The 26,566-nt window shown below is 45.7% G+C and overlaps 4 protein-coding genes across 4 annotated transcripts; 3 read left to right on the top strand and 1 right to left on the bottom strand.

Annotated features, from left to right (window-relative positions):
• The first annotated feature begins 696 nt into the window (after positions 1–696).
• Positions 697–2,295, top strand: LOC123123416 (uncharacterized). Its single transcript, XM_044543919.1, has 2 exons — positions 697–1,002; positions 2,011–2,295. Exons 1-2 carry the CDS (start codon positions 818–820, stop codon positions 2,096–2,098), a joined length of 273 nt encoding a protein of 90 aa, XP_044399854.1. The 5' UTR covers positions 697–817; the 3' UTR covers positions 2,099–2,295.
• Positions 2,296–3,925: 1,630 nt separating this feature from the next.
• LOC123123415 (splicing factor 3B subunit 6-like protein) lies at positions 3,926–4,582 on the bottom strand. The gene has a single exon (XM_044543918.1). The coding sequence runs from the start codon at positions 4,486–4,488 to the stop codon at positions 4,099–4,101; it is 390 nt and encodes a 129-aa protein (XP_044399853.1). The 5' UTR covers positions 4,489–4,582; the 3' UTR covers positions 3,926–4,098.
• Positions 4,583–4,752: 170 nt separating this feature from the next.
• Positions 4,753–8,035, top strand: LOC123123414 (peptidyl-prolyl cis-trans isomerase CYP22). Its single transcript, XM_044543917.1, has 7 exons — positions 4,753–5,071; positions 5,174–5,197; positions 5,730–5,817; positions 6,086–6,178; positions 6,949–6,981; positions 7,216–7,272; positions 7,665–8,035. Exons 1-7 carry the CDS (start codon positions 4,881–4,883, stop codon positions 7,773–7,775), a joined length of 597 nt encoding a protein of 198 aa, XP_044399852.1. The 5' UTR covers positions 4,753–4,880; the 3' UTR covers positions 7,776–8,035.
• An 846-nt stretch (positions 8,036–8,881) lies between these two features.
• On the top strand, positions 8,882–9,966 carry LOC123121086 (protein MIZU-KUSSEI 1-like). The gene has a single exon (XM_044541012.1). The coding sequence runs from the start codon at positions 8,882–8,884 to the stop codon at positions 9,824–9,826; it is 945 nt and encodes a 314-aa protein (XP_044396947.1). The 3' UTR covers positions 9,827–9,966.
• Positions 9,967–26,566: the final 16,600 nt, after the last annotated feature.

Raw genomic sequence — 26,566 nt, 5'->3', positions numbered from 1 at the left:
TATACATTACATCCTTATGTGCGTGTATATATATTTCCAGTTCTTTTTTAAACTAAAAGGATTGGTTTTAGATTTTTTTTAAAATAAAAGGACTCCATGTAGCTCGGCCTCCAAAACACCCAACTCTACGTTTTTTTTAAATTATCGCATAAACTAGATGCAATTTTTTAATAAAATAAACTACATATTAAATGTAACCCAATTTTTTTGAGTTTGTTTATATAGATGTAACTCAAAAAGTATCATACTAAAAGAGGCACCATGCCTTGTTGCAGGAATCTTGCTAAAAGAATTACATAGAAGTTGATAACAACAACTAGAACTAATGTGAAGAAAATGTAAGATTAAAAAATAGAATAAAAATACCAAAAGAGTATAAAAATAGAAAATGTGAATTTGTAGTTAAAAGAATGACATTTCCAAAAAAAATGTAGAGGGTGAACTTCATAGGTATGATGCAATCGCCCAACACATGTATTGTGAATACAAAATATAATTAAAAAATAACTTATGACTAACTTGCATAAATTGATGGTGTGACATGGTTGCTCGTAATTTACAATTTGCATGCATGACTTCATGGTTGGATGTCGAGAAAAAATAGGCAGTGGGTTATAGGAGTAGTATCTATCTAGAAATAGAAGATTCTGTGGACGGGCCTGGGCCTGGGCCTGTAATACCCACCCGGCCCATCCACGGAACGAAACCCTAACCACGAATACGAGAACGAGGACGAGGACGAGGAGCGGACACGCTTCCTCTGCTTGGAATCGGATCTGGTGCGAGGAGGAAGAGGAAGAGGAAGAGGAAGAGGAAGATGAAGGTCCGCGCATCGGTGAAGCGGCTGTGCGGCTTCTGCAAGGTGGTGAAGCGCCGGGGGATCGTCTTCATCCACTGCACCTCCAACCAGAAGCACAAGCAGCGCCAGGGCTTCTCCACCATCGCCGCCTGCCTCCCAGCCCCGCCGCCGCCCACCTCCGCCTCCGCCGCCGCGTTCGCCGAGTAAGAAGCTCTTTTTAACTCTCCCCGCGAAGCAGCGCGGGCTAGGTTCTAAAAGCATCCACGAGATTGGTTGGTTTGGTCGTCTGCTCGTGATTCCTAGGACAAATTAAGGTTGCGAATTAGAGCCAGTGATGAGATTGAATCTTGATCTGGTCCCTAAAGAGGCGTGATTGTGAGCATGTTTGATATCCAAGTGAACAATTTTGGGACCTATCTCATTGGTCAGTAACCTGACATCTGGATCCAAGTGAACAATTTACACTTACACAAGTACCGCCTGACAAACCATTTCTAGTATTTTACACTAGAAAAATGACTGACCTCCCTTTACAAGGCACCACTAGCCCAAAAATGAGCTCGGGCAATGGTTTCAGCTTGGATGGCATGTGATCCACCGGACTGCTTGATCACTTGCTAGGCTGCTCCTACCCTGAGTATTTTTAAGAAGCTATGGGCATCACTTCAATCTCCTTGGTTTGTCAAGTTGCTGTTGAAACTTTTCGAACTGATTATAGTGAAAGAGGTTTTCCAGTGTAGCCTCTTACTGGTTAAGCTACGCCTGTTGAATTACAGGGCATCTCCATTTGCAATTGTTCACGAGTTACTGTTGTGAACCAATATACCTACATATCTCATTGCATATTTGCCTGTGGCCTTTGCTAAGTGATTTCAATGTTAAATGCATTCTTTGCAGTTAGCATGGTTATTCCTGTGTATCTGTACCTATCCTCGGCTGTTACTTTTATACTGCACTGCATTTATCAAACCAACTATATGGTATGATGATTAAGGTCCAAGGAGAGCGAAACTTCAGTCAAAACAGAACAGCTGGGGTCACCACAGACTGCCTTTGCTAATAGTTTCTTTAGGGTGTAGAATAATACGCGATACGCTTCTCCTTTTGGTTCCATGTACTGAATTCTTCTTATTGGTTAACCATATGTTCTATAGGACTATCCTGTTGCCTAATTTGACACTTGATGTTCTCATCTTTGCTGTGTATTGTAGGGCTTCCAAGGTGGCCAGGCAGGAGATGTCAACGAAATTCAACTGGCCGCTGGGTCTAGCTGCCATGTTCAAGAATGGTGACAAGTAATCAGATGATGAATACTAGCTAGTCGCTGTTTTGGTATTAAGTGGAGTTTCCAGTTGAGGAATTCCTGTAACGAAAATTAGAATATAATCGTGTATCCGATGCCATTGGTTAAACTGTTCGTTTCATGGAATAATATTGGCATACACTATTACTCTGTCTCGTGATATGTTTGATTCAAACAGAGCCGCTTTGACTTACCTCTCCTGGCCAGCTTGCTGAGTATGTTCATCCTATTTTCGTTGGATTGCTAATAATACCAGGGTGTGCCACCTGTATGTTGCATCAAGAGTTACTGAAACCTGAAGAACCTGCAGATAAGAGGACTGTGTTGTGTCTCTCTCTTTCAAATCAAGAAGTTCTGGTCAAATTTCTAGCACTGTTCACTTTCTCTAAAACCGTGGTTTAGTGGCACAAACTGTAGTTCCTGGCAGTATATCTAGCTCGCAACAGTAACATCATACCGTTATTAATAGCTCCAGATCTAGCCATGGCTTTGAATCAACCAGGTAGCTTCAGGGCATATCTCCACCTAACTCATGTAATGCCTTTGCCACAGGAAATTTAGAACTTTAATAATACCTTTGTCATGTGAAATTTACCAAATAAATGCCCATATTTTGTTGTTGAAGAACTTGCTAGTGAAGAACTTCAACAACAGAAGCTATTTTCACCTTCTTAAACTATAGTGATAACCAAAATTCCGGTCAGCACTCTTACGCAAAAAAAACTATGAAATGTACATGAGTGTGATTTTTGGAGGCAAACATGCTCAGCCTCAGAAAATCTAGTACACATCTATTCAGGCAAATTGGGAATCATGCCTCTTTATACAGACCAAATTGACAGTACAATTTCCCCAAATAGACAAGTTCAAGCATACTATACTAGAGTAAATTATATATGTAACTGACATCACACCACTACCTGGTCAATGGAAGACATAAGACAGATACTCTAGCTGGCCAATGGAAGACACAAAAGAAATACTCACTGAACTCAGCGTTGCCAAAAGTACCAATTCAGATGTAGTCTCCGAATTCAAGATTGTCCACAGGCTCCTAGAATCACACTTCACAAATCAAGAAACGGCGATCCCATGATGCACTTAATTTATGACAGTTCATCGGCTCCTAGACCCACACTACAAATCCAAAACATACTGATCCCCACAATGCACATAGCTGTTACAAATTTACAACAGTAAGATATGCTAATTTGCTACCCAGATCCAAGATTTCATGATTGTGAGTCCCCTCAAAATCATACTCTGCAAAATTAAGAAACAGCCATCCCACAATGAACATGACAGATCCAAGTAAACTAGAGGAAAGCAGGCTTGAACTAGACAAGCCATCATCGCTCAAGAAACCCATGAAAACACGAATACTACATAGCAGCAAGTTGAAATAGCACAATCAGCACTAGCAAACCATAACAGGTAAAATCACATAGCATGAGCACTAACAAACTACACTCTAGCTCTAATCACAGCCAAAGAAACATAAATTGGTACATGTTAATAACATATACAAAAGTGACCCATCTCTGGAGTCATCTTTTACGGCCAAACAAGCAATAATCATACATTCATACACATCCAACATAACAGCAAACACACAACAGCCTGATAAGCACACAGCAAGAACATCAGAGCAACATCAAAATGCAAATACACCCACCTAAATCAGTAGTAATTTGGAACATCAAGCAGCACGAATCCTCTCAATATATTCCAGCTGCTTAATGTATCTGAACAATCATGCACATATCAAAAATCTCAAGCGAACGCCCCTGTTTATCAGACCATTGACACCCACAGCACAGATATACCTACTAATTAAAGTATCAAATTCAAGTTCCATCCGAGCTATGTTCATCATCAATATGGAACCACCGCAAACACAAACATACCGCGGCAAGCACAGATTACAGGACCGATCTCCGATTCAACAGTTTCTCTCGACGATTTCTAACTAAAAAAAAACACGGGGCACCAAGGATCAGGCGTCGTTGGCGGAGGGGGTCTTGGATCCGACGCCGTACTTCTCCTGGAGCCTGGTGATCTCGTCCTCCTTCTTCTTGATGTCCGTCTTCTTGGACATCCTGTTGAGCTGCGAGTAGAGCACGATGAGGTAGCGGTTGGCGACGTTGAAGCCCGAGAGGTGGTCGACGGCGTTCTTGGCGTCGTAGATGTCCTCGTACACCACGTACGCCGTCCCCCGCGTGTCCTTGGCGTTGCCCAGTCGGATCTGCCGGATCGCCCCGTACTTGCCGAAGATGTCGTACATCTCCTCGCTCGAGATGTTGAACGGCAGGTTCCGCACGAACAGCGCCCTGTTCACCTCCGGCGGCAGCCTCGCGTTCCCCTTCCTCAGGCTCGCCGCCGCCATCGCTTCCGCCGCCGCCGCCGCCGCCGCCTAGGGTTTGGTCTGGGTCTGGTTGGGGGCTCGGTGGTGTCTGGTCCAAATCGATTTGGGGGTAGTTTCCTTCTCTTCCCCTCCTTTTTATTAGGACGATGATGATTACCGACTTCACTTGGGAACGGATAGCCGGCTGACCTGTGGGCCCGGAGGTCGACGTTGGACCCACACGGCAGTGAGCGGGATCTGAGCCGAGGGGTCTCGAACGTTCGGGACTCCTGCACGAATCTTGGCGCATATTGGCCCGCCTCCGTCCTCCTTGCGCGCCGCCGGCCTCTCCCTCGGCTGAAACTCGAAGCTTCTTCCGCTCTCCCCCGCTCGGCTCCCGAACCTTCCGGAAGCTTCCGCGAGCGCCGAGAGGCATGGCGTCCGCCATATCTGCGGGGCCCACGCCGCCGGCCGCGGCGCCGTCGTCGGTGGAGTGGCACCAGCGGCCGCCGAACCCGAAGAACCCGGTGGTGTTCTTCGACGTGACCATCGGGTCCATCCCGGCCGGCCGCATCAAGATGGAGCTCTTCGCCGACGTCGTCCCCAAGACCGCCGAGAACTTCAGGTAGCTCCGCCCTCGCTGCCCTGCACTTAAACCCTAGGTTCCGTTTAATTAATCGCTGCTGCTGCTGACGGATCTCTGCTCTGTTTGTTCTTTTGGTCGCAGGCAGTTCTGCACTGGCGAGTACAGGTGAGGACTGGATGTATGCCCGGCGATTGGTTATCGTAATTGCCGATAGTATGCTTATTTCCGTGGCTAATTCTGCAACCCTGAATTCCTTTCCCACTTAAACATTTAGCTTCCTTGTGTGGTTGTTGCTTAAGCTTGTGTTAGTATATATCATGGGTAACTTTGTTGAATTAGCTGGGATGTTAGTTGGTGTGCAAAGTCGTGGAAAGAAGGGAGAATTTCTAGTTTGACATGCACTTTACTTCCGCTGTTATTTATGATTCATGAGCACTTTTAGCTTGTAGAGTGCAAACACTTTGGAGCATTGCCACTTGACTGTTCCTTTTCTTAGTGGGCAGTGGTTGTTATTTGCTTCATTCAGGACACTGTAAAAGTGTAAATAAAACAATACACCCTCTGTTCCTAAATGTAAGATGTCTACATTTAGGAACAGAGGTAGTAACTTGCAACTGCAAGTCTGCAATTTTGGATGGTTGCATTAGTAGTTTTATTTGGTGTGCAGCTATGCTTAGTTTCAACATGCTGATTGCAGGAAGTCAGCTATTCCACAGGGGTATAAGGGTTGTCAGTTCCATCGAGTGATCAAAGATTTCATGATTCAGGGAGGTGACTTCGTAAAGGTTTGTGGCTGTTTAGCTCCATGCCTCCATGCATCAACAGCATAAATTAACATAATATTTTAGGCATGCTGTTTTGGACTGTGGCATTCATGTGCATTGATGCAACTGAACTTGAGCTATTCAATTATTTGATAAAATGTTGCAACTTGCTTTGAGCCTCTATGGCTTCTTGCATTTTAGTTTTGAGTGACCAACTGTTCTTGAGTAATTTGTGCTCAGAACTGAAGGGTTTGTTTGGTATAAACTTAAGTTCCTTCATGTTCTGTAGGGTGATGGTAGTGGATGCATATCAATATATGGTACCAAATTTGATGATGAAAATTTCATTGCGAAGCATACTGGCCCTGGCCTGCTCTCCATGGTATTCTTCTCTCCATCTCATTTTCTGAATTGAAACTATTGTCAGATGTTACTTTGCTAATGCCATGTTCATTTGCAAGAGATCTACTGCTTGGGCTGGGCTAATGTCTTAGTTATTCTTTGTATAAAAATTCCTTCCCCTCCATGTATTTTGTAAAAAAATAATTATCAGTTCTCTCATGGGTTTCAGGTCTAGCCTACCCCAACTTGTTTGGGACTAAAGGCTTTGTTGTTGTTGTTCTGTATGGGACTTCTGCTCACTGAGTGACCAGAATATATACTCAAATTTGCAAGCCTCTTTTACTATGGCGACCTTCAAATGGTGTACATAATTATGGAGATGCTGTGCACAATATAAAGTGAATGGCCTAAATTTGGCATTTTAGGTGTTCACTTTCAACATTTGTAGTAGGCTAGGTTAGGTTTGACGTACATCAAAACAGACTGGGGCAATCTCATGGCAATGCATTATTTTAAGTCATGGTGAATGGTCATGTGTTTCCAGATATCTTTTATGGAGTATTGGTTTCTTAAATCCTCATGGGTGCCTTTTTCTCATGGTTGCTTAAAAAGAAGCATCCACCTTGGGTTTACTATTTAGCTGGTTTTACGCTAGAATAGTTCTGTTTTAGTATAAATGACTACTAGTGTTTCGTTTCCTTTCCTCGGCAGTGTCTTGCACAATGATAGGGAATATTCATTAATCTGTTTAAGATTTTTGTTAAATCCCATCTTATTATGGATCTAAACAGCTGTTGATTTATTTTTCAGGCGAACAGTGGAGCTAACTCTAATGGATCTCAGGTACTTTCATCTATTAAACAATTGTTTCTTCTCATTTCAGCATGATCTGAATGTGTGCTCTGTTACCAATTTGTTGTGATGTTATAGTGGTGTTGTTCTTATCTGTTCATATCTGGATTTCCCCTTTCTTGTCTATACCACCAATCTCCTTTCACATATTTTCCAGTTAGATATTACTGTATATATCTTTTAGAATAATGAATGAAATCTTATTTTCTACCATGTGTTTTGCAGTTCTTTTTAACTTGTGCAAAGTGTGAATGGCTGGACAACAAGCACGTGGTTTTCGGGGTAAGAGTGCTTGATTTTAATGCATTATTATTTGGTACCAGCATTTGAACACCATATATGGTGCGCGCTATTTGATCTATTACAGTTCACAAGTACTCCCTCCGTCCCATAATATAAGAACGTTTTTGACACTACACTAGTGTCAAAAAGTTCTTATATTATGGGACAGAGGGAGTAAATACTACTCCCTCCGTCCCATAATGTAAGACGTTTTGTAACACTAAACTAGTGTCAAAAAACGTCTTACATTATGGGACGGAGGGAGTACGTGTCTAGTACAACTAACACGAAGAGACAATGAAAGGTATCCTTGTGTGCTAAGCTGTATGTTGTCATCTGCCTTCCTATGGCAAGTGCTATGTGAGTTCAACTAACGCCTTGTGCTATTTCAGAGGGTGCTGGGAGATGGTCTGCTTGTGTTGCGGAAGATTGAAAACGTAGCGACTGGACCAAACAACCGGCCAAAGCTTGCCTGTGTGATTAGCGAGTGTGGCGAGATGTAAGATTGCTTTTCGAGCGCGGCATTTCCTAGAGCTGCCTTGACATCGATGAAAGTACCGAATCACTGGAAACAGATTGGAGTCTAGAGCATTGCTGTATTAATCTACTTATTGTGACTTGTGGGCATGCGGAATTTGGACTCTGACAAACTGGCAACATGTATCTGTATCAGCCAATGCTGTAGAGCCTTTGAAAAAAAGGTGTATGGTGTTGAATAATATTCAAAGCAGGAGATTTATGTCCATGTGATTTTATGACTTCACTGCCGCTAAATTTGTTGAATATGTAGCCCCCAATTTGTCGTTCAATCAATCATGTTCGCTCTGATATACCACCAAACAGTTTTGTTTTTTTAGCTCTGTCACTATTGTTTCAGGGAAAGAGATCGAACACACCGATTCCATTCATCTGAGGGGTTACATATACAGGGGAGCAGCGGGCACTTGAGCCACGATGGAGATCGTGGAGTGGCCATGCTCGAGAGGTGGAGGGACGTGTGTGCGTAAGGGAAAACTGCACACACGTACGCTATACTAGCCTGATGTAGAGACTACGTACAATACTCACACACACATATACATGTAGCTTAACAACTATGTTTCAACTGTTCCGGGGTATAACAAAATGAAGATGTTTTTCTTCTATGGAACAAAATGAAGATGTTTGCGATACCAGGAACAAAGTCTAGTATTCTCAAAAAAAAAAAGGAACAAAGTCTAGTAGAGAAACATATCCATCTAGTCATTGTCAATATACCAACGCAATGCAAGTGGGCTGCCACGAACAAACGAAATAAGATACTCTATCAGAAGTGATGATGGATGTCCTCGTCACCACATCCTGCGGCGGTCAAACCGCAGATTGCAGCATGAACTAATCAGCACCAAAATCCTCGGCGCTCATGTCTGCTATCAGTACGTGTGTCGGTGTAATGCCACCACGTCGTGCACGCTACACCGCCTCGAACCAGCGTGCATGCCGTCACGTCGCGCTAGCTCGGGGGTTAAGCTTAAAACACTCCGAGGACTCGCTGCCGTCGAGCTCCTAGTCCCAGGGTCTCTCTCTGCCGCCACCTCTTTGGTTCCCCCGCGCCGCGGTTCGCCGGACCATGCCGCGCACGACGCCGTCGAGCCCGCTGTCCCGCGCGACGCCGCCGCGCTCCCCGACGGCGGCTAGCCGCCTGGCTGTCGCGCCGGCGTCCCCGACCACCCCGCAGTGCGCCATCCCGGCCTCGCCGCGCACGCCGCCGGCGCCGTCCAGGGCGTCCACCCCGCCGCCGACCACGCCGCGCACGCCGCGCCCTGAGATCACGCTCAAAGAGCCGTCGTCGGCGAATGAGAAGCGCGCGCCCGCGGCCGTCCGGGGCCCGCCGTCGCGCGCGCTGCGCGCCATCCGCGCAATGCTCCGCTCCTTCCCCATCATCGCGCCGGCCGCGTGCCGCCCGGCGTCGGCCCTCCCCAGGCGCCACGGCAAGCCGCACGACGGCCACGCCGGCGGCCGCGCGCGCGTCACCGGCACCTTCTACGGCCACCGCCGCGCCCGCATCGTGCTCGCCGTGCAGGAGCGGCCCGGCAGCCTCCCCACCCTCGTCCTCGAGCTCGGCGTGCTCACGGGGAAGCTCATGCAGGAGATCTCCGCGGGCGGCCACGTCCGCATCGCCCTAGAGTGCGAGAAGAAGTCCAAGAAGTCGCCCGACGCAGGCGAAGGCGGCGGGAGCGTCAGCCTGCTGGAGGAGGCGATGTGGACGGCGTACGTCAACGGCCGGCGCGTTGGGTACGCGGTCAGGCGGGAGGCCACGGACGGCGACCTCGCGGTCATGCAGCTGCTGAGCACCGTGTCGGTGGGCGCCGGCGTGCTGCCCGGGGACGTGGTGGACGAGCCGCCCGGCGGGGCGGCGGATGCGGACGGCGAGGTGGCGTACATGCGCGCGGGGTTCGACAGGGTCACCGGGAGCAAGGACTCGGAGTCGTTCTACATGGTCAGCCCGGACGGGGACGGCGGCGCCGGCGCCGGCGGTGGCACGGAGCTCAGCATTTTCTTTGTCAGGGTGTAGACTGTAGAGGGAGACCGCCTTGCCGTTGCCGGCGGTGAGAGGTTAGCTCTGTCGTTAGTCGTCGTTGTTTCTTTTTTGGAAGACGTGGCTCCCATCGCTGTAACAAGTGTGTGACGCTGTATTTGTGTTGGTGCAGTGCATATCTGTGTGACCGCGAACAATCTTGTGTGTATAGACTGTGTAAACGGAATCTATACAAAGAGAAATCATAATCTTATAAATTCCTCCGAAGACAACTGATTCTCCGTGAACAATACTCCCTCCGTCTCAAAATGTAAGATGTTTTTTAGGGTAAACTAGCTACAAAAATGTCTTATATTTTGAGATGGAGGTAGTACTTGATTGCGGTTAAGGGCCTCTTTGATTCACAAGATTCTACGAATGCAAAAATAGGAAAACAAAAGGGTTATAATATTTTGTCTATTTGAATCTTATAGCATTTTTTATTTTATTTTTGCGGGAAAAATCCTATAGTAGTTTAGGTTTAGGATGGAATGATTCAATCATAAGAATCAAATGATCAACATAACAATTATTCATAAAGATTGTAATCTTTTAGAATTCATATAAAATCATATGAACCGAAGAGGCGGTAAGTATTGTATCGGTATCTGATGTTAGTTGTTGTGTGCTTATGTAACTCTTTTGTGTAGTGTTTTGCTGATTCTCTGTGCCTAAAAATTTCCTAGTGTTGTGTATTTTGCTGATTCTAGGTCACCTAATGATTTGATAGTTCTCAGACGCAATGAGAGTTGTCGATCAGACATCAAGATCCATGTAATTCATACTAGTAGAATGCCTATGTGTTGCTACTAGCTATAATGGATATAAATGAATCAAATAAATGATTAAAATCATTTCCAAGGTCGAAGCTCATTTCTCCCTATTTATAGGCATGTTCGAACAGTCAGGACTTCCCAAATCCAACTCATATGTTGAAGGATATGCGGTTGTCCAGACTATATATCATGTTATCTCTGTTGGAAATATGCCCTAGAGGCAATAATAAATTGGTTATTATTCTATTTCCTTGTTCATGATAATCGTTTATTATCCATGCTAGAATTGTATTGATAGGAAACTCAGATACATGTGTGGATACATAGACAACACCATGTCCCTAGTAAGCCTCTAGTTGACTAGCTCGTTGATCAATAGATGGTTACGGTTTCCTGACCATGGACATTGGATGTCGTTGATAACGGGATCACATCATTAGGAGAATGATGTGATGGACAAGACCCAATCCTAAGCATAGCACAAAAGATCGTGTAGTTCGTTTGCTAGAGCTTTTCCAATGTCAAGTATCATTTCCTTAGACCATGAGATCGTGCAACTCCCGGATACCGTAGGAGTGCTTTGGGTGTGCCAAACGTCACAACGTAACTGGGTGACTATAAAGGTACACTACGGGTATCTCCGAAAGTGTCTGTTGAGTTGGCACGGATCGAGACTGGGATTTGTCACTCCGTATGACGGAGAGGTATCTCTGGGCCCACTCGGTAATGCATCATCATAATGAGCTCAATGTGACTAAGGAGTTAGCCACGGGATCATGCATTACGGTACGAGTAAAGTGACTTGATGGTAATGAGATTGAACAAGGTATTGGGATACCGACGATCGAATCTCGGGCAAGTAAAGTACCGATTGACAAAGGGAATTGTATACGGGATTGATTGAATCCTCGACATCGTGGTTCATCCGATGAGATCATCGTGGAACATGTGGGAGCCAACATGGGTATCCAGATCCCGCTGTTGGTTATTGACCGGAGAGGCGTCTCGGTCATGTCTGCATGTCTCCCGAACCCGTAGGGTCTACACACTTAAGGTTCGGTGACGCTAGGGTTGTAGAGATAATAGTATGCGGAAACCCGAAAGTTGTTCGGAGTCCCGGATGAGATCCCGGACATCACGAGGAGTTCCAGAATGGTCCGGAGGTGAAGAATTATATATAGGAAGTCCAGTTTCGGCCACCGGGAAAGTTTCGGGGGTTATCGGTATTGTACCGGGACCACCGGAAGGGTCCCGGGGGTCCATCGGGTGGGGCCACCTATCCCGGAGGGCCCCATGGGCTGAAGTGGGAAGGGAACCAGCCCTTAGTGGGCTGGGGCGCCCCCCCTTGGGCCTCCCCCTGCGCCTAGGGTTGGAAACCCTGGGGGTGGGGGGCGCCCCACTTGGCTTGGGGGGGAAGCCAACCCCCCTCCCCCCTTGGCCGCCGCCCCCCCTTGGAGATCTGATCTCCCAGGGCCGGCGCCCCCCCAGGGGGCCTATATATAGTGGGGGGGAGGGAGGGCAGCAGCACCACAGCCCCTGGCGCCTCCCTCTCCCCCTGCAACACCTCTCCCTCTCGCAGAAGCTTGGCGAAGCCCTGCCGAGATCCCCGCTACTTCCACCACCACGCCGTCGTGCTGCTGGATCTCCATCAACCTATCCTTCCCCCTTGCTGGATCAAGAAGGAGGAGACGTCGCTGCTCCGTACGTGTGTTGAACGCGGAGGTGCCGTCCGTTCGGCACTCGGTCATCGGTGATTTGGATCACGGCGAGTACGACTCCATCAACCCCGTTCACTTGAATGCTTCCGCTCGCGATCTACAAGGGTATGTAGATGCACTCCTTTCCCCTCGTTGCTAGTATACTCCATAGATGGATCTTGGTGATGCGTAGGAAATTTTAAAATTCTGCTACGATCCTCAACAGTGGCATCATGAGCCAGGCCTATGCGTAGTTACTATGCACGAGTAGAACACAAAGCAGTTGTGGGCGTAGATGTTGCCAATTCTTCTTGCCGCTACTAGTCTTATCTTGTTTCGGCGGTATTGTGGGATGAAGCGGCCCGGACCGACCTTACACGTACGCTTACGTGAGACAGGTTCCACCGACTGACATGCACTAGTTGCATAAGGTGGCTAGCGGGTGTCTGTCTCTCCCACTTTCGTCGGAACGGATTCGATGAAAAGGGTCCTTATGAAGGGTAAATAGAAATTGGCATATCACGTTGTGGTTTTACGTAGGTAAGAAACGTTCTTGCTAGAAACCTATAGAAGCCACGTAAAAAACTTGCAACAACAATTAGAGGACGTCTAACTTGTTTTTGCAGCATGTGCCTTGTGATGTGATATGGCCAGAAGATGTGATGAATGATATATGTGATGTATGAGATTGATCATATTCTTGTAATAGGAATCACGACTTGCATGTCGATGAGTATGACAACCGGCAGGAGCCATAGGAGTTGTCTTTATTTTTTGTATGACCTGCGTGTCATTGAATAACGCCATGTAAATTACTTTACTTTATTGCTAAACGCGTTAGCCATAGAAGTAGAAGTAATCGTTGGCGTGACAACTTCATGAAGACACGATGATGGAGATCATGATGATGGAGATCATGGTGTCATGCTGGTGACGAAGGTGATCATGCCGCGCCTCGAAGATGGAGATCAAAAGGCGCAAGATGATATTGGCCATATCACGTCACTTTATGATTTGCATGTGATGTTTATCATGTTTACATCTTATTGGCTTAGAACGACGGTAGCATAAATAAGATGATCCCTCACTAAAAATTTCAAGAGACGTGTTTCCCCTAACTGTGCACCGTTGCGAAGGTTCGTTGTTTCGAAGCACCACGTGATGATCGGGTGTGATAGATTCTAACGTTCGAATACAACGGGTGTTGACGAGCCTAGCATGTACAGACATGGCCTCGGAACACATGCAAAACACTTAGGTTGACTTGACGAGCCTAGCATGTACAGACATGGCCTCGGAACACAAGAGACCGAAAGGTCGAACATGAGTCGTATAGTAGATACGATCAACATGGAGATGTTCACCGATGATGACTGGTCTGTCTCACGTGATGATCGGACACGGCCTAGTTTGACTCGGATCATGTATCACTTAGATGACTAGAGGGATGTCTATCTGAGTGGGAGTTCATAATCAGATGAACTTCATTATCATGCACATAGTCAAAAGGTCTTTGCAAATCATGTCATAGCTTACGCTTTAGCTCTACTATTTAAGATATGTTCCTAGAGAAAATTTAGTTGAAAGTAGCTATTATGCGGACTGGGTCCGTGAACTGAGGATTGTCCTCATTGCTGCACAGAAGGCTTATGTCCTTAATGCACCGCTCGGTGTGCTGAACCTCAGCGTCGTCTGTAGATGTTGCGAAACATCCGACATACACGTTTTGATGACTACGTGATAGTTCAGTGCGTAATGCTAACGGTTTAGAATTGTGGCACCAAAGACGGTTTTGAAACGTCGCAGAACATATGAGATGTTCCGAAGACTGAAATTGGGATTTCAGACTAGTGCCCACGTCAAGAGGTATGAGACCTCTGACAAGTTTCTTAAGCCTGCAAACTAAGGGAGAAAAGCTCAATCGTTGAGCATGTGCTCAGATTGTCTGAGTACCACAATCGCTTGAATCGAGTGGGAGTTAATCTTCCAGATGAGATAGTGATGGTTCTCCATAGTCACTGCCACCAAGCTATTAGAGCTTCGTGATGAACTATAACATATCAGGGATAGACATGATGATCCTTGAGCAACTCGCGATGTTTGACACCGCAAAAGTAGAAATCAAGAAGGAGCATCAATTGTTGATGGTTAGTAAAACCACTAGTTACTAGAAGGGCAAGGGCAAAAGGGATACTTCATGAAACAGCAAATCATTTGCTGCTCTAGTGAAGAATCCCAAGGTTGAACCCAGACCCGAGACTAAGTGCTTCTGTAATGAGGGGAACGACCACTGAAGCAGAACTACCCTAGATACTTGGTAGATGAGAAGGCAGGCAAAGGTCGACAGAAGTATATTGGATATACATTATATGAATGTGTACTTTACTAGTACTCCTAGCAGCACCAGGGTATTAGATACCGGTTCGGTTGCTAAGTGTTAAGTAACTCGAAATAAAAGCTGCGGAATAAATGGAGACTAGCTAAAGGTGAGATGACGATGTGTGTTGGAAGTGTTTCCAAGGTTGATGAGATCAAGCATCGCATGCTCCCTCTACCATCGAGATTTGGTGTTTGCGTTGAGCATGATTGGATTATGTTTATCGCAATACGGTCATTCATTTAAGGAGAATAATGGTTACTCTTTTTATTTGAATAATACCTTCAATGGTCTTGCACCTAAAATAAATGGTTTATTGAATCTCGATCGTAGTGATACACATGTTCATGCCAGAAGTAATGATAGTACCACATACTTGTGGCACTGCTATTTGAGTCATATTGGGATAAAACGCATGAAGAAGCTCCATGTAGATGGATCTTTGGACTCACTCGTTTTTGAAAAGATTGAGACATGCGAACCATGTCTATTGGTATATATGCATGAAGAAACTCCATGCAGATGGATCATTTGGACTCACTTGATTTTGAATCACTTGAGACATGCAAATCATACCACATGGGAAAGATGACTGAAAGGCCTCGTTTTCAGTAAGTTGGAACAAGAGAGCAGCTTGTTGGAAGTAATACATTTTGATGTGTGCAGTCCAATGAGTGCTGAGGCATGCAGTGGATATCGTTATGTTCTTACTTCACAGATGATTTGAGTAGATGCTGAGTGTATTTACTTGATGAAACACAAGTCTGAATTATTGAAAGGTTCAAGTAATTTCAGAGTGAAGTTGAAGATCGTCGTGACAAGACGATAAAATGTCTGTGATATGATCATAGAGATGAGTATCTGAGTTACGAGTTTGGCACACAATTAAGACATTGTGGAAAGTGTTTCACAATTAATATCGCCTGGAACACCACAGTGTGATGGTGTGTCCGAACATCATAACTGCACCCTATTGGATATGGTGCATACCATGATGTCTCTTATCGAATTACCACTATCGTTTATGGGTTAGGCATTAGAGACAACTGCATTCACTTTAAAAGGGGGCACCACGCAATTCCGTTGTGACGACACCGTTTAGAGAAACCTAAGTTGTCGTTTCTTAAAAGTTTGGGGCTGCGATGCTTATGTGAAAAAGTTTCAGGCTGATAAGCTCGAACCCAAAGCGGATAAATGCATCTTCATAGAATACCCAAAACAGTTGGGTATACCTCCTATTTCAGATCCGGAAGCAAGGTGATTGTTTCTAGAAACAGGTCCTGTCTCGAGGAAAAGTTTCTCTCGAAAGAATTGAGTGGGAGGATGGTGGAGACTTGATGAGGTTATTGAACCATAACTTCAACTAGCGTGTAGCAGGGCACAGGAAGTTGTTCCTGTGGCACCTACACCAATTGAAGTGGAAGCTTATGATAGTGATCATGAAACTTCGGATCAAGTCACTACCAAACCTCGTAGGACGACGAGGATGCGTACTACTGCAAAGTAATGCGTGATCCTGTCTTGGAAGTCATGTTGCTAGACAACAATGAACCTACGAGCTATGGAGAAGCGATGGTGGGCCCATATTCCGACAAATGGTTAGAAGCCATGAAATCCGAGATAGGATCCATGTATCAGAACAAAGCATGGACTTTGGTGAACTTGCCCGATGATCGGCAAGCCATTAAGATAAATGGATCTTTAAGAAGAAGACGGACATGGACGGTAATGTTACCGTGTATGAAGCTCGACTTGTGGCAAAGAGTATTTTCACAAGTTCAAGGAGTTGACTACGATGAGATTTTCTCATCCGTAGCGATGCTTGAGTCCGTCGGAATCATGTTAGCATTAGCTGCATTTATGAAATCTGGCAGATGGATGTCAAAAACAAGTTTCCTTACCAGTTTTCGTAAGGAAAGGTTGTATGTGATACAATCAGAAAGGTTTTGTCCATCCTAAGGATGCTAAAAGGTATGCTAGCTCCAGCGATCCTTCCATGGATTAGAGCAAGCATCTCGGAGTCAAAATATATGCTTTGATGGAGTGATCAAAGTTTTTGGGTTTATACAAAGTTTGTTAGAAACTTGTATTTACAATAAAGTGAGTGGGAGCGCTACAACATTTCTGATAAGTATATGTGAATGACATATTGTTGATCCGAAATGATGTAAAATTTCTCGAAAGCATAAAGGGTTGTTTGAAAGGAGTTTTTCAAAGGAAGACCTGGATAAAGCTGCTTACGTATTGGGCATCAAGATCTATAGAGATAGATCAAGACGCCTGATGATACTTTCAAAGAACGCACACCTTGACATGATTTTGAAAGAGTTCAAAATAGATCAGCAAAGAAGGAGTTCTTGGCTGTGTTACAAGGTGTGAGTATTGAGTAAGACTCAAGACCTGACCACAGCAGACGAGAGAGAAAGGACGAAGGTCGTCCCCTATGCTTTAGACGTAGGCTCTACAGTATGCTATGCTGTGTACCGCACATGAAGTGTGCCTTGCCATGAGTTGGTCAAGGGGTACAATAGTGATCCGGGAATGGATCACATGACAGCGGTCGAACTTATCCCTAGTATCTAGTGGACTAAGGAATTTTCTCGATTATGGAGGTGAAAAGGAGTTCGTCGTAAAGGGTTACGTCGATGTGAACTTTGACACTAATCCGGATGACTCTGAGTAGTAGACCGGATTCGTATAGTAGAGCAGTTATTTGAAATGGCTCCAAGTAGCGCGTGGTAGCATCCACAAGATGACATAGATATTCGTAAAGAACACACGGATCTGAAAGGTTCAGACCCGTTGACTAATAACCTCTCTCACAAGCATAACATGATCAAACCAGAACTCATTGAGTGTCAATCACATAGTGATGTGAACTAGATTGTTGACTCTAGTAAACTCTTTGGATGTTGGTCACATGGTGATGTGACCTGTGAGTGTTAATCACATGGTGATGTGAACTAGATTATTGACTCTAGTGCAAGTGGGAGACTGTTGGAAATATAACCCTAGAGGCAATAATAAATTGGTTATTATTCTATTTCCTTGTTCATGATAATCGTTTATTATCCATGCTAGAATTGTATTGATAGGAAACTCAGATACATGTGTGGATACATAGACAACACCATGTCCCTAGTAAGCCTCTAGTTGACTAGCTCGTTGATCAATAGATGGTTACGGTTTCCTGACCATGGACATTGGATGTCGTTGATAACGGGATCACATCATTAGGAGAATGATGTGATGGACAAGACCCAATCCTAAGCATAGCACAAAAGATCGTGTAGTTCGTTTGCTAGAGCTTTTCCAATGTCAAGTATCATTTCCTTAGACCATGAGATCGTGCAACTCCCGGATACCGTAGGAGTGCTTTGGGTGTGCCAAACGTCACAACGTAACTGGGTGACTATAAAGGTACACTACGGGTATCTCCGAAAGTGTCTGTTGAGTTGGCATGGATCGAGACTGGGATTTGTCACTCCGTATGACGGAGAGGTATCTCTGGGCCCACTCGGTAATGCATCATCATAATGAGCTCAATGTGACTAAGGAGTTAGCCACGGGATCATGCATTACGGTACGAGTAAAGTGACTTGCCGGTAACGAGATTGAACAAGGTATTGGGATACCGACGATCGAATCTCGGGCAAGTAAAGTACCGATTGACAAAGGGAATTGTATACGGGATTGATTGAATCCTCGACATCGTGGTTCATCCGATGAGATCATCGTGGAACATGTGGGAGCCAACATGGGTATCCAGATCCCGCTGTTGGTTATTGACCGGAGAGGCGTCTCGGTCATGTCTGCATGTCTCCCGAACCCGTAGGGTCTACACACTTAAGGTTCGGTGACACTAGGGTTGTAGAGATAATAGTATGCGGAAACCCGAAAGTTGTTCGGAGTCCCGGATGAGATCCCGGACGTCACGAGCAGTTCCGGAATGGTCCGGAGGTGAAGAATTATATATAGGAAGTCCAGTTTCGGCCACCGGGAAAGTTTCGGGGGTTATCGGTATTGTACCGGGACCACCGGAAGGGTCCCGGGGGTCCACCGGGTGGGGCCACCTATCCCGGAGGGCCCCGTGGGCTGAAGTGGGAAGGGAACCAGCCCTTAGTGGGCTGGGGCGGGCCCCCTTGGGCCTCCCCCTACGCCTAGGGTTGGAAACCCTGGGGGTGGGGGCGCCCCACTTGGCTTGGGGGGGAAGCCAACCCCCCTTCCCCCTTGGCCGCCGCCCCCCCTTGGAGATCTGATCTCCCAGGGCCAGTGCCCCCCGGGGGGCCTATATATAGTGGGGGGGAGGGAGGGCAGCAGCACCACAGCCCCTGGCGCCTCCCTCTCCCCGTGCAACACCTCTCCCTCTCGCAGAAGCTTGGCGAAGCCCTGCCGAGATCCCCGCTACTTCCACCACCACGCCGTCGTGCTGCTGGATCTCCATCAACCTCTTCTTCCCCCTTGCTGGATCAAGAAGGAGGAGACGTCGCTGCTCTGTACGCGTGTTGAACGCGGAGGTGCCGTCCGTTCGGCACTCGGTCATCGGTGATTTGGATCACGGCGAGTACGACTCCATCAACCCCGTTCACTTGAACGCTTCCGCTCGCGATCTACAAGGGTATGTAGATGCACTCCTTTCCCCTCGTTGCTAGTATACTCCATAGATGGATCTTGGTGATGCGTAGGAAATTTGAAAATTCTGCTACGATCCTCAACAATCTCCAACATGCAAGCCCAATACAAGAAACCCATCCCACAACGTGCATTTCATTTTCCTTCCGGACCATCTCATTCCTGCTCGGTTTTCGACCGTAGCAGGACAATTCTCGTTGGAGCCCTCTCCTTTAAAACTGGATGACATCCGGGGCACACTGTACCCCTTCCACCTTGCCCCATCCCTCGTGTTCCTACTGATCCACCACCGCCATCAAGGGGAAGGAAGTGTGCGCCGTCCGTGATGTCCCCGAGCCAAGAAGGCAAATCATGTGTCTCCTGAGCCATTACAGCTGAATGTTGTGCATTTTCACTAAACAAAAATATGATGTCCATTACTGGGCACGCAACTGATACCTCACAGTGTCCGTTATTAACTCTTGAAGCAAGCAACCAATGGATTTACCCTTCTATCCCAACCAAAAAAAGTCTGTTATTAACTCCCAAAGCAACCAATCAATGCATTTACCCTTCTATACTAACCAAAAAATTGCACTGGCTTGATAAAAAAATATAAACCACTCGCTCATGCAATTTGCTGCAAAGTCATCTCTAATGAAATGTTATTAACCACACTTTCTCAAGTAGGGAAATTATTTTGCTAAAACATCCATAAGTGAACAGACCAACACCAACCCTCATTCCGCTAACTCTCAACCCTCACTCTTATCACAAAATCCATTAACTCGTGTTTTAAGTGAACCAATGATTAACGCCACGTGGCAGGCCAGCAACATGGGACAATGGCGGTCTTTCCATCCTAGTGCTAGTACCTCCTGGCAGAGTTATTTGCAAATAAGTCCTTAGTAATCTGGCAATACTTTGGACCCTTTATAATGCTTGTTAAAAATAAGGAGAATGTTTCTTTCAAAATATATACCAAAGTTTCAATAGTGGGCAAGAATTGTCCTTGTAAAAAATTGCTATCTTAAATGATACAATGGGAATATGGTCTCGCATACATAGTTTGCTCAATGCCACAAAAGTTCAATTTCATATTCTTGAGTCATAGAAATAACAGAGGCAAACACTTAATTCAACAATAATATGGTCTCAGGTACAAAACTTGCGCAATGTCGTGGACTTAACACGGAGATGCCCTAGCAAAAGGACTTAGATGTGGAGCCCTCGCAGCTAGGTTAGCTTGAAGGGGTTAAACGGGACAAAGGATACAGAGAATTTACCCAGGTTCGGCCCCTCTCAACGAGGTAAAAGCCTACTCCTGCTTCAGGTTGTATTGCTTGGGTTTCGATTACCAGGGAGCGAATACACTTGACCTAGTTCTCGATGAGTTGTTTTTTAAGTTAACCTGCCGCCGGGTCACCCCTTTATATACAGGTTGATGCCCGACCGGCTCATATAAAAATGTGTCCGGCTCGGTATCTAACTAAGCTTGCCTTACAATACAAGTTAAACATATGGCGGCTCACACCCGTGGGCCTCAAGTCGTCCCCGGGTCTTGGGCCTTCAGTAAGCTCGCTCTGTGAACCGCCATCTTCATATATTCTTGGGCCTCTTCATCTTAAGCCGCCAGTGCCATGACCCGACCCCTCCTGGGCGGGTCATACCCAGTAGTTATATCCCCAACATTAGGCCCCAGGTTGATTTGAACTTGTTCACATCAATCTTCAACACTTGTCTTTAGCAGAATCTTCCATTGTCATCTTTCATGAACTTGTTATAACCCGCCATGACATCAGCTCACAGAACCATGGTAACCCGCCATGACATCAGGCGCATTAATTACACGCAAGCCCAGAATATCTCCACAGATTCTTTTAATGAACCTCCGAAAATCGAGGCGCCCTTATAGGCACATAACCATTTTTTCGGCCTCCTCGATTCCCGCGCATGCCATCTATTCACCGCCTTATAAATAGGGATGGGGGGTCCTTCTTTTCATTTCTACCCTACCCTCTCGTCTTCGTCTTCCTCCTCGCGATGCCCTAGCAAGCCCGAGCTCTGCCACCGGCGTCTCCGTCCAGCGTCCTCAACTCCGGTCGCTGCATCGACCTGATTGGACCAGAGCACTGTGACACACCTCTGCTGTTCGTCAGTGTCAATAAGTATTCTCCTTTCCCGTAGCAGATCTGCATTAGGGTTTTCACCGTTCGTCGGTGTTCTTCACTGTTCCTTAATTTTCTTCTCTAAATCATGTAGTTTGATCTGAATATGGTACCAAAGTTTTGCGGTAGCAGTTCAGCATCCCTTTTCAATCAAAGAAGATCATCCCTCTGTACAAAAAATCTCATCTGAGCACACGAGTTCCTCTGCTGCCGCCACCTTAGGTTTAGAATTTATTTTATTTTCTGAGCTGCTGCAGATCCAAAATCATAGCACCAACATGTGGAATATGTCTGTCCATCACTTAGAAAAAATTCACTTTTAGATCTGTTGTACTACAAATGTGCGGGCGGCTCATACCATAAGTCGTAACCCGCCATATAGAATTAGTCCCCTTGTTAAGCCGCCAATATGTGTTCATAATTCATATAACCCGGCACTGCCTTCCGGTTTAATCATGTCAAGCTTTATAGCACTTACCTTTTGATCATTGGCCGGCTTAACAGCATAATCATAAACCGGCAATATTTTCTTTTTAGGCCTTCATCCGCAAAAATGATCAAGACTGTCACCTCATGCAACTGGGTTGCCTCCCGAGTTACCGAACAAACGTGTCCAAGTGGGTGTCTTAGCTGCAAAAGACATCATCCATTGGAGGGCCCCAGGAGCAGAAACCACTCCTGAGCCCAAAGAAGGCGAAGTCATTGTCTTTACTGACCATATGCTCCAGGGGTTTACCCTACTCGGCTCAAAATTCTTTCGTGACATGCTGCATTTCTTCAAGCTTCATCCTCAAGACATCGGGCCCAATTCTGTTTCAAACATCTGCAATTTTCAAGTGTTTTGCGAAGTATACCTTCAACAGGAGCCCACTGTGGAACTGTTCAGGGAATTTTATTACTTAAACCGGCAGACTGAGTTCACAAACGGGCCCAGCCTAGAATTAGGTGGCATTTCAATTCAGAGGCGGAAAGAAGCCACTTTTCCTGCCACCACACCTCCCAGTCATCCTAAGGACTGGAACCAGACTTGGTTTTACTACCAAGACACATCTCCAGAGGGTGAAAATCCCTTGCCGGGTTATCGTGAAAACCGGCTTAGCAACAGACATCATCTTCCAGGACGGATTAGCACAGAAGAACGGGCCAAACATATGCCCACCTTTTCAAAGATCAGAGCCTTAATGGCCAACGGCTTGACTGGAATAGACCTAGTTCGATGTTGGGTCGCATGGAGAATTTTGCCCTTAAGCCGCCGGCCCGGCTTACTGTGCGAGTATACTGGTGATGTCAAAGATCCTCAACGCCACTGCCACATAGAACTGGATGATGATGACATCAATAATATGACCAAGTATCTGCTCAACGAGAGCTTGGAAGATTGCAGCAAGACGGGCTTAAACCCTTTCTGCACCCTTAACAAACCTCCAGCTGTAAGTATTTTTGAGTCATTTCTATTTTACTCATTAACTGTCAATCTGTCTTCCCATCCTTATTTGAACTTTTGCAGGCTTACTTTCCCTTTTGGAACAAAAAACTCCAAGATAAGATGGCCAAGAAAGCCAGAAATAAGCACAAGGTGACCAAGAGGCCTGCCAAAAAGAAGGCAGATGCAACTGATCTTTTTTACTCTAGATGATGAGTCGGAGGTAGAACTTCACTCTCTTGGCTCATTCTTTGTTCATCTTATTGACATTGATTACTACCAGGATGACGCAGAAGGCAGCCACGCAGACAGTGAAGAGGTAACTATCCTTTCCTCCGACTCAGAACCTCTGCCAAGACAGAAAGTTCGTCAAGCGAGCCGGAAAGTAAGGTTTTCTCACCCTTTATCTTACTTGGATCCCAACTTTATTTTGAAGAAGCAGCAGCATGAAGTTCGCCGCACAATCCGGAATAGTGGCGATGGGATTTTATCTTCCGGCTTACCCAACACGCCGGTTCCCCGCAAGCGCCAAGCAGAGGTTTCACAAATTTCCGACTTAGCTTTTCCAAAGGTGGGTCTTATTCGACAACCCCTTAACTTTTCTAATTCAAACTACCAGGTAACTTCCAATTCTTCCTCTGGTGATTCCACTGGGACTCAGGTTCCTCTGTTCAAGACTGTTCTTGGGTGAGAACACTTAAGCCTGCTTGCTTTAACACCTTACTCAATTGGTATACTAATCTCATCATGTGTTTTACTTTCAGTGCTATGGCCAAACCCAGCAAGAAGCTGAAAGTTAATAAGCCGGCCCAAGATCCCAAGGTTGCTGATCTAGAGAAGTAGACAATGTCTAAGTCTTTGCATCAAACTTCTGAAGCAGCCATGGATGATCCGCCGCCAGAGGAGCACCATGTCACCATGGACTCCATGAGTGTTGATCCGAAGAATGCTAAGCCGCCCAGTCCTGCTCAGCCGGCTCAAGTATTTGAAGATGTAATAGTTACTGGGATGGCTTATACAGCTCCAGGCAACCCCACCGTCTTATCCAAGCACAACACCAAAGGAGAAATTTTAGCTATTGATAAGGGCAAGTGGAAACTGGACTTGGAAAGTTACGCCCAGTTCAATGCTCAGGAGATTCACTCGGGTTATCTAAACCGCCTTGACACCAGCCGTGACTTTGAAGTTGGCCTGGTCAACCTCATGAAGGAGCGCTTTGAGGTAAGCACTAACAAAAACTTCTCACATAAGTATATAGCTGTCAGCCGCCAAGCCTACTGAATATGAAAAACTTGAATATGTTGTAGACTTGAATACTCTGGTTGATCTTGTAGACTTGCCATAACAATTTGTAATTGCTGAATCAAAACGAGTAGTCCCCAAGGGCCGGCTTAAACTGGAAAGTTAAGTCGGGACTTCAAATAGTAGTGCTCAGTTTCGCACCTGTAGCTCCCAAGGGCCGGCTTAAACTGGAAAGTTAAGCCGAGACTTCAACTAGTAGTGCTCAATTTCGCACATGTAGCTCCCAAGGACCGGCTTAATCAGCATGGCTAAGGCGGGACTTATCACCATGTTTATGAATAAAATCCAAATATGTAGCCCCCATGAACCGGCTTTAATTGAAAATTTTAGCCGGGTCATTAGAAATTTGTCTTCAAAAGAGCAATGTACATTAGCCCCCAAGTGCCAAGTAAAATACTTGTATTATGCTTGGGTCTTTAAATAAGATGATCGTCATAACACCATACTACCTGCCTTTTTGTGTGACAGGTTGAATTGAATATGAAGGAATCCCAAGTCAATGATCTGAGGCAAAACATTCAGACCCACCAATCTGAGACTTCTAAGGCAAATCAAAGCTGAAGACCGCTTTGGAAAACATTGAAAAGCTAAAAAAGGACTTCAGTGCTGAGAGAACCGGATGGGATACTGAGAAGGCGGCTCTGTTGAAAAGAGCGGAAGACGCTGAAACTGCCCTTAAACCGGTGACTGACGTGTTGTCCGGTTTGAAGCATCAAATCAATAGTATGACAGCCGCCATCTTTGGTAAGTAATGCCGTACTTCAATCTTTCATCATCAATGCCTTAACAATCATTCAACCGAGTTATCAATCTCTATGGTAATGCAGGTTCCAGAATTTCCCACCTTGGCTCAGACATGCGCATGAAACTGAAAGCTGCGTATACCCTTGTAGAACAGTTGTACACTGGCGCTCAACGGGCCATTTCTGATGTCTCCCATAAGAAGCAACCACCTTCACTCATCAAGGAGGTGTTGGAGAAACTGTCTGTGCTACCGCAAAGGGTTGAAGAACTGAAGCGTTCAGCCGCCAGAGCCGGTGCCATCACCGCACTGAGTCGGGCCAAGGCATGGCAAGCAGAACTTGACCCGGAAGAACTAGCCATCGGTTGCCCAAGTTTAAAAGAAGATGGGTCTCTCTTCAACACCGATGACTTCACCCAAACAGTAAGGGAGATGCGGCTGTTGGCAAGCAAATTGGCTGAGGAGACTGATCTTTCCAAGTATCAGGCGGTGTATGATGTTGAGAACAAAAAAGTGAAAGCTCCGGTTCATAAGGCCATGGACCTTATCCCGCCAACACGTAAGCACACCTTTGCTCCTGACATTGACCCTTCAACCCTTATAGACGATGAAGCTGTTTTCAAAGCTTTGATTGGGATCAATTGGGCCACATCTGACTTCCAGCCAATGGGTGAAGACGAAGAAGAAGAAGAGTTGGTGCAAGATGACCCGGAATCTTCAACACGCCAAGGTCAAGACAACTGATCCAAGGGCCGGTTTATCATCCACAGCATTGGATGATGTGTGCATCAAAACACTTATTCTTTTGGGCCGTCCGATGCCTTGTAATAGGCTAGATGAAAACCATGATCTGCCATGCCATCGTGCATGTTTATCTTTATAACACTTTAAACTGCCAATCTCGATATGGGCATATCTGTTGTTTCTGCTCACAATATTATCAATCATACATGTCATATTTATCATATTCCCCGCACACAAACAGATAACAAGTGCCTTGGCGGTTTACCCCAGGGCGAGTCATGATGTCCCATATAAAAGCCGCTGGAGACTGTATAGTCCATAACCAGGGGGGTTATCAAAACCTCCCATATTCATATAACAAGTAAATAACATACCTGTGAAATTTGTTCATACTGCCGGCTTACCATGCAATATGCAGCAAGGGTAACATCCCAAAGACTTAGAGCCCAGAACTCCAAGCGCATAATCAAAGCACACTGGCAACTTATCGTCCAAAGCCAAGCCGGGTTATTAAAAACCTTAGATATGCTCAAATATGAGCCATAGAGATTAAGGCTACATGGCCTGAATCGTTTTAAACCATATGTCAATATGGTACAAAAGATGTACCAAAAAATATTCAAATAAAATAACAGAACAGAAAAAACAAGGCTTTCATAGGCTACCAAACCTCAATATCAAGTGTTGTTCAAGGGCCGCACAGCCACTGAGTTAATCATTTATTCAAACCTGTAAGCCGGGCCTCACATGACCAATCGTCGTTTTAACTTTGACAAGTTCAGGGTCTTTATAAGATTGACTGTCAAGAGTACGGCGAGTCATTTTAGGATTACTTGGGCAGAGTGGCAGAGATACAAAGGCAGGATAACCCGGATTTTTGGTGAATACACACCTGGC

This window comes from Triticum aestivum, chromosome 5D, assembly GCF_018294505.1.
Source record: "Triticum aestivum cultivar Chinese Spring chromosome 5D, IWGSC CS RefSeq v2.1, whole genome shotgun sequence".
In the NCBI taxonomy this organism is placed as follows: Eukaryota; Viridiplantae; Streptophyta; class Magnoliopsida; order Poales; family Poaceae; genus Triticum; species Triticum aestivum.
Note: the sequence above shows the minus strand (reverse complement) of the source record. Positions and strands in the feature narration are given on the sequence as shown.

Bases quoted from the DNA above. Each gene is read 5' to 3' on its own strand.
- LOC123123416 (XM_044543919.1), top strand. From the start codon at position 818: ATGAAGGTCCGCGCATCGGTGAAGCGGCTGTGCGGCTTCTGCAAGGTG. The intron at 1,003-2,010 runs GTAAGAAGCTCT...TGTGTATTGTAG, and splicing joins TCCGCCGCCGCGTTCGCCGA to GGCTTCCAAGGTGGCCAGGC.
- LOC123123415 (XM_044543918.1), bottom strand. From the start codon at position 4,488: ATGGCGGCGGCGAGCCTGAGGAAGGGGAACGCGAGGCTGCCGCCGGAG.
- LOC123123414 (XM_044543917.1), top strand. From the start codon at position 4,881: ATGGCGTCCGCCATATCTGCGGGGCCCACGCCGCCGGCCGCGGCGCCG. The intron at 6,179-6,948 runs GTATTCTTCTCT...TTTATTTTTCAG, and splicing joins GCCCTGGCCTGCTCTCCATG to GCGAACAGTGGAGCTAACTC. The intron at 6,982-7,215 runs GTACTTTCATCT...TGTGTTTTGCAG, and splicing joins CTAACTCTAATGGATCTCAG to TTCTTTTTAACTTGTGCAAA.
- LOC123121086 (XM_044541012.1), top strand. From the start codon at position 8,882: ATGCCGCGCACGACGCCGTCGAGCCCGCTGTCCCGCGCGACGCCGCCG.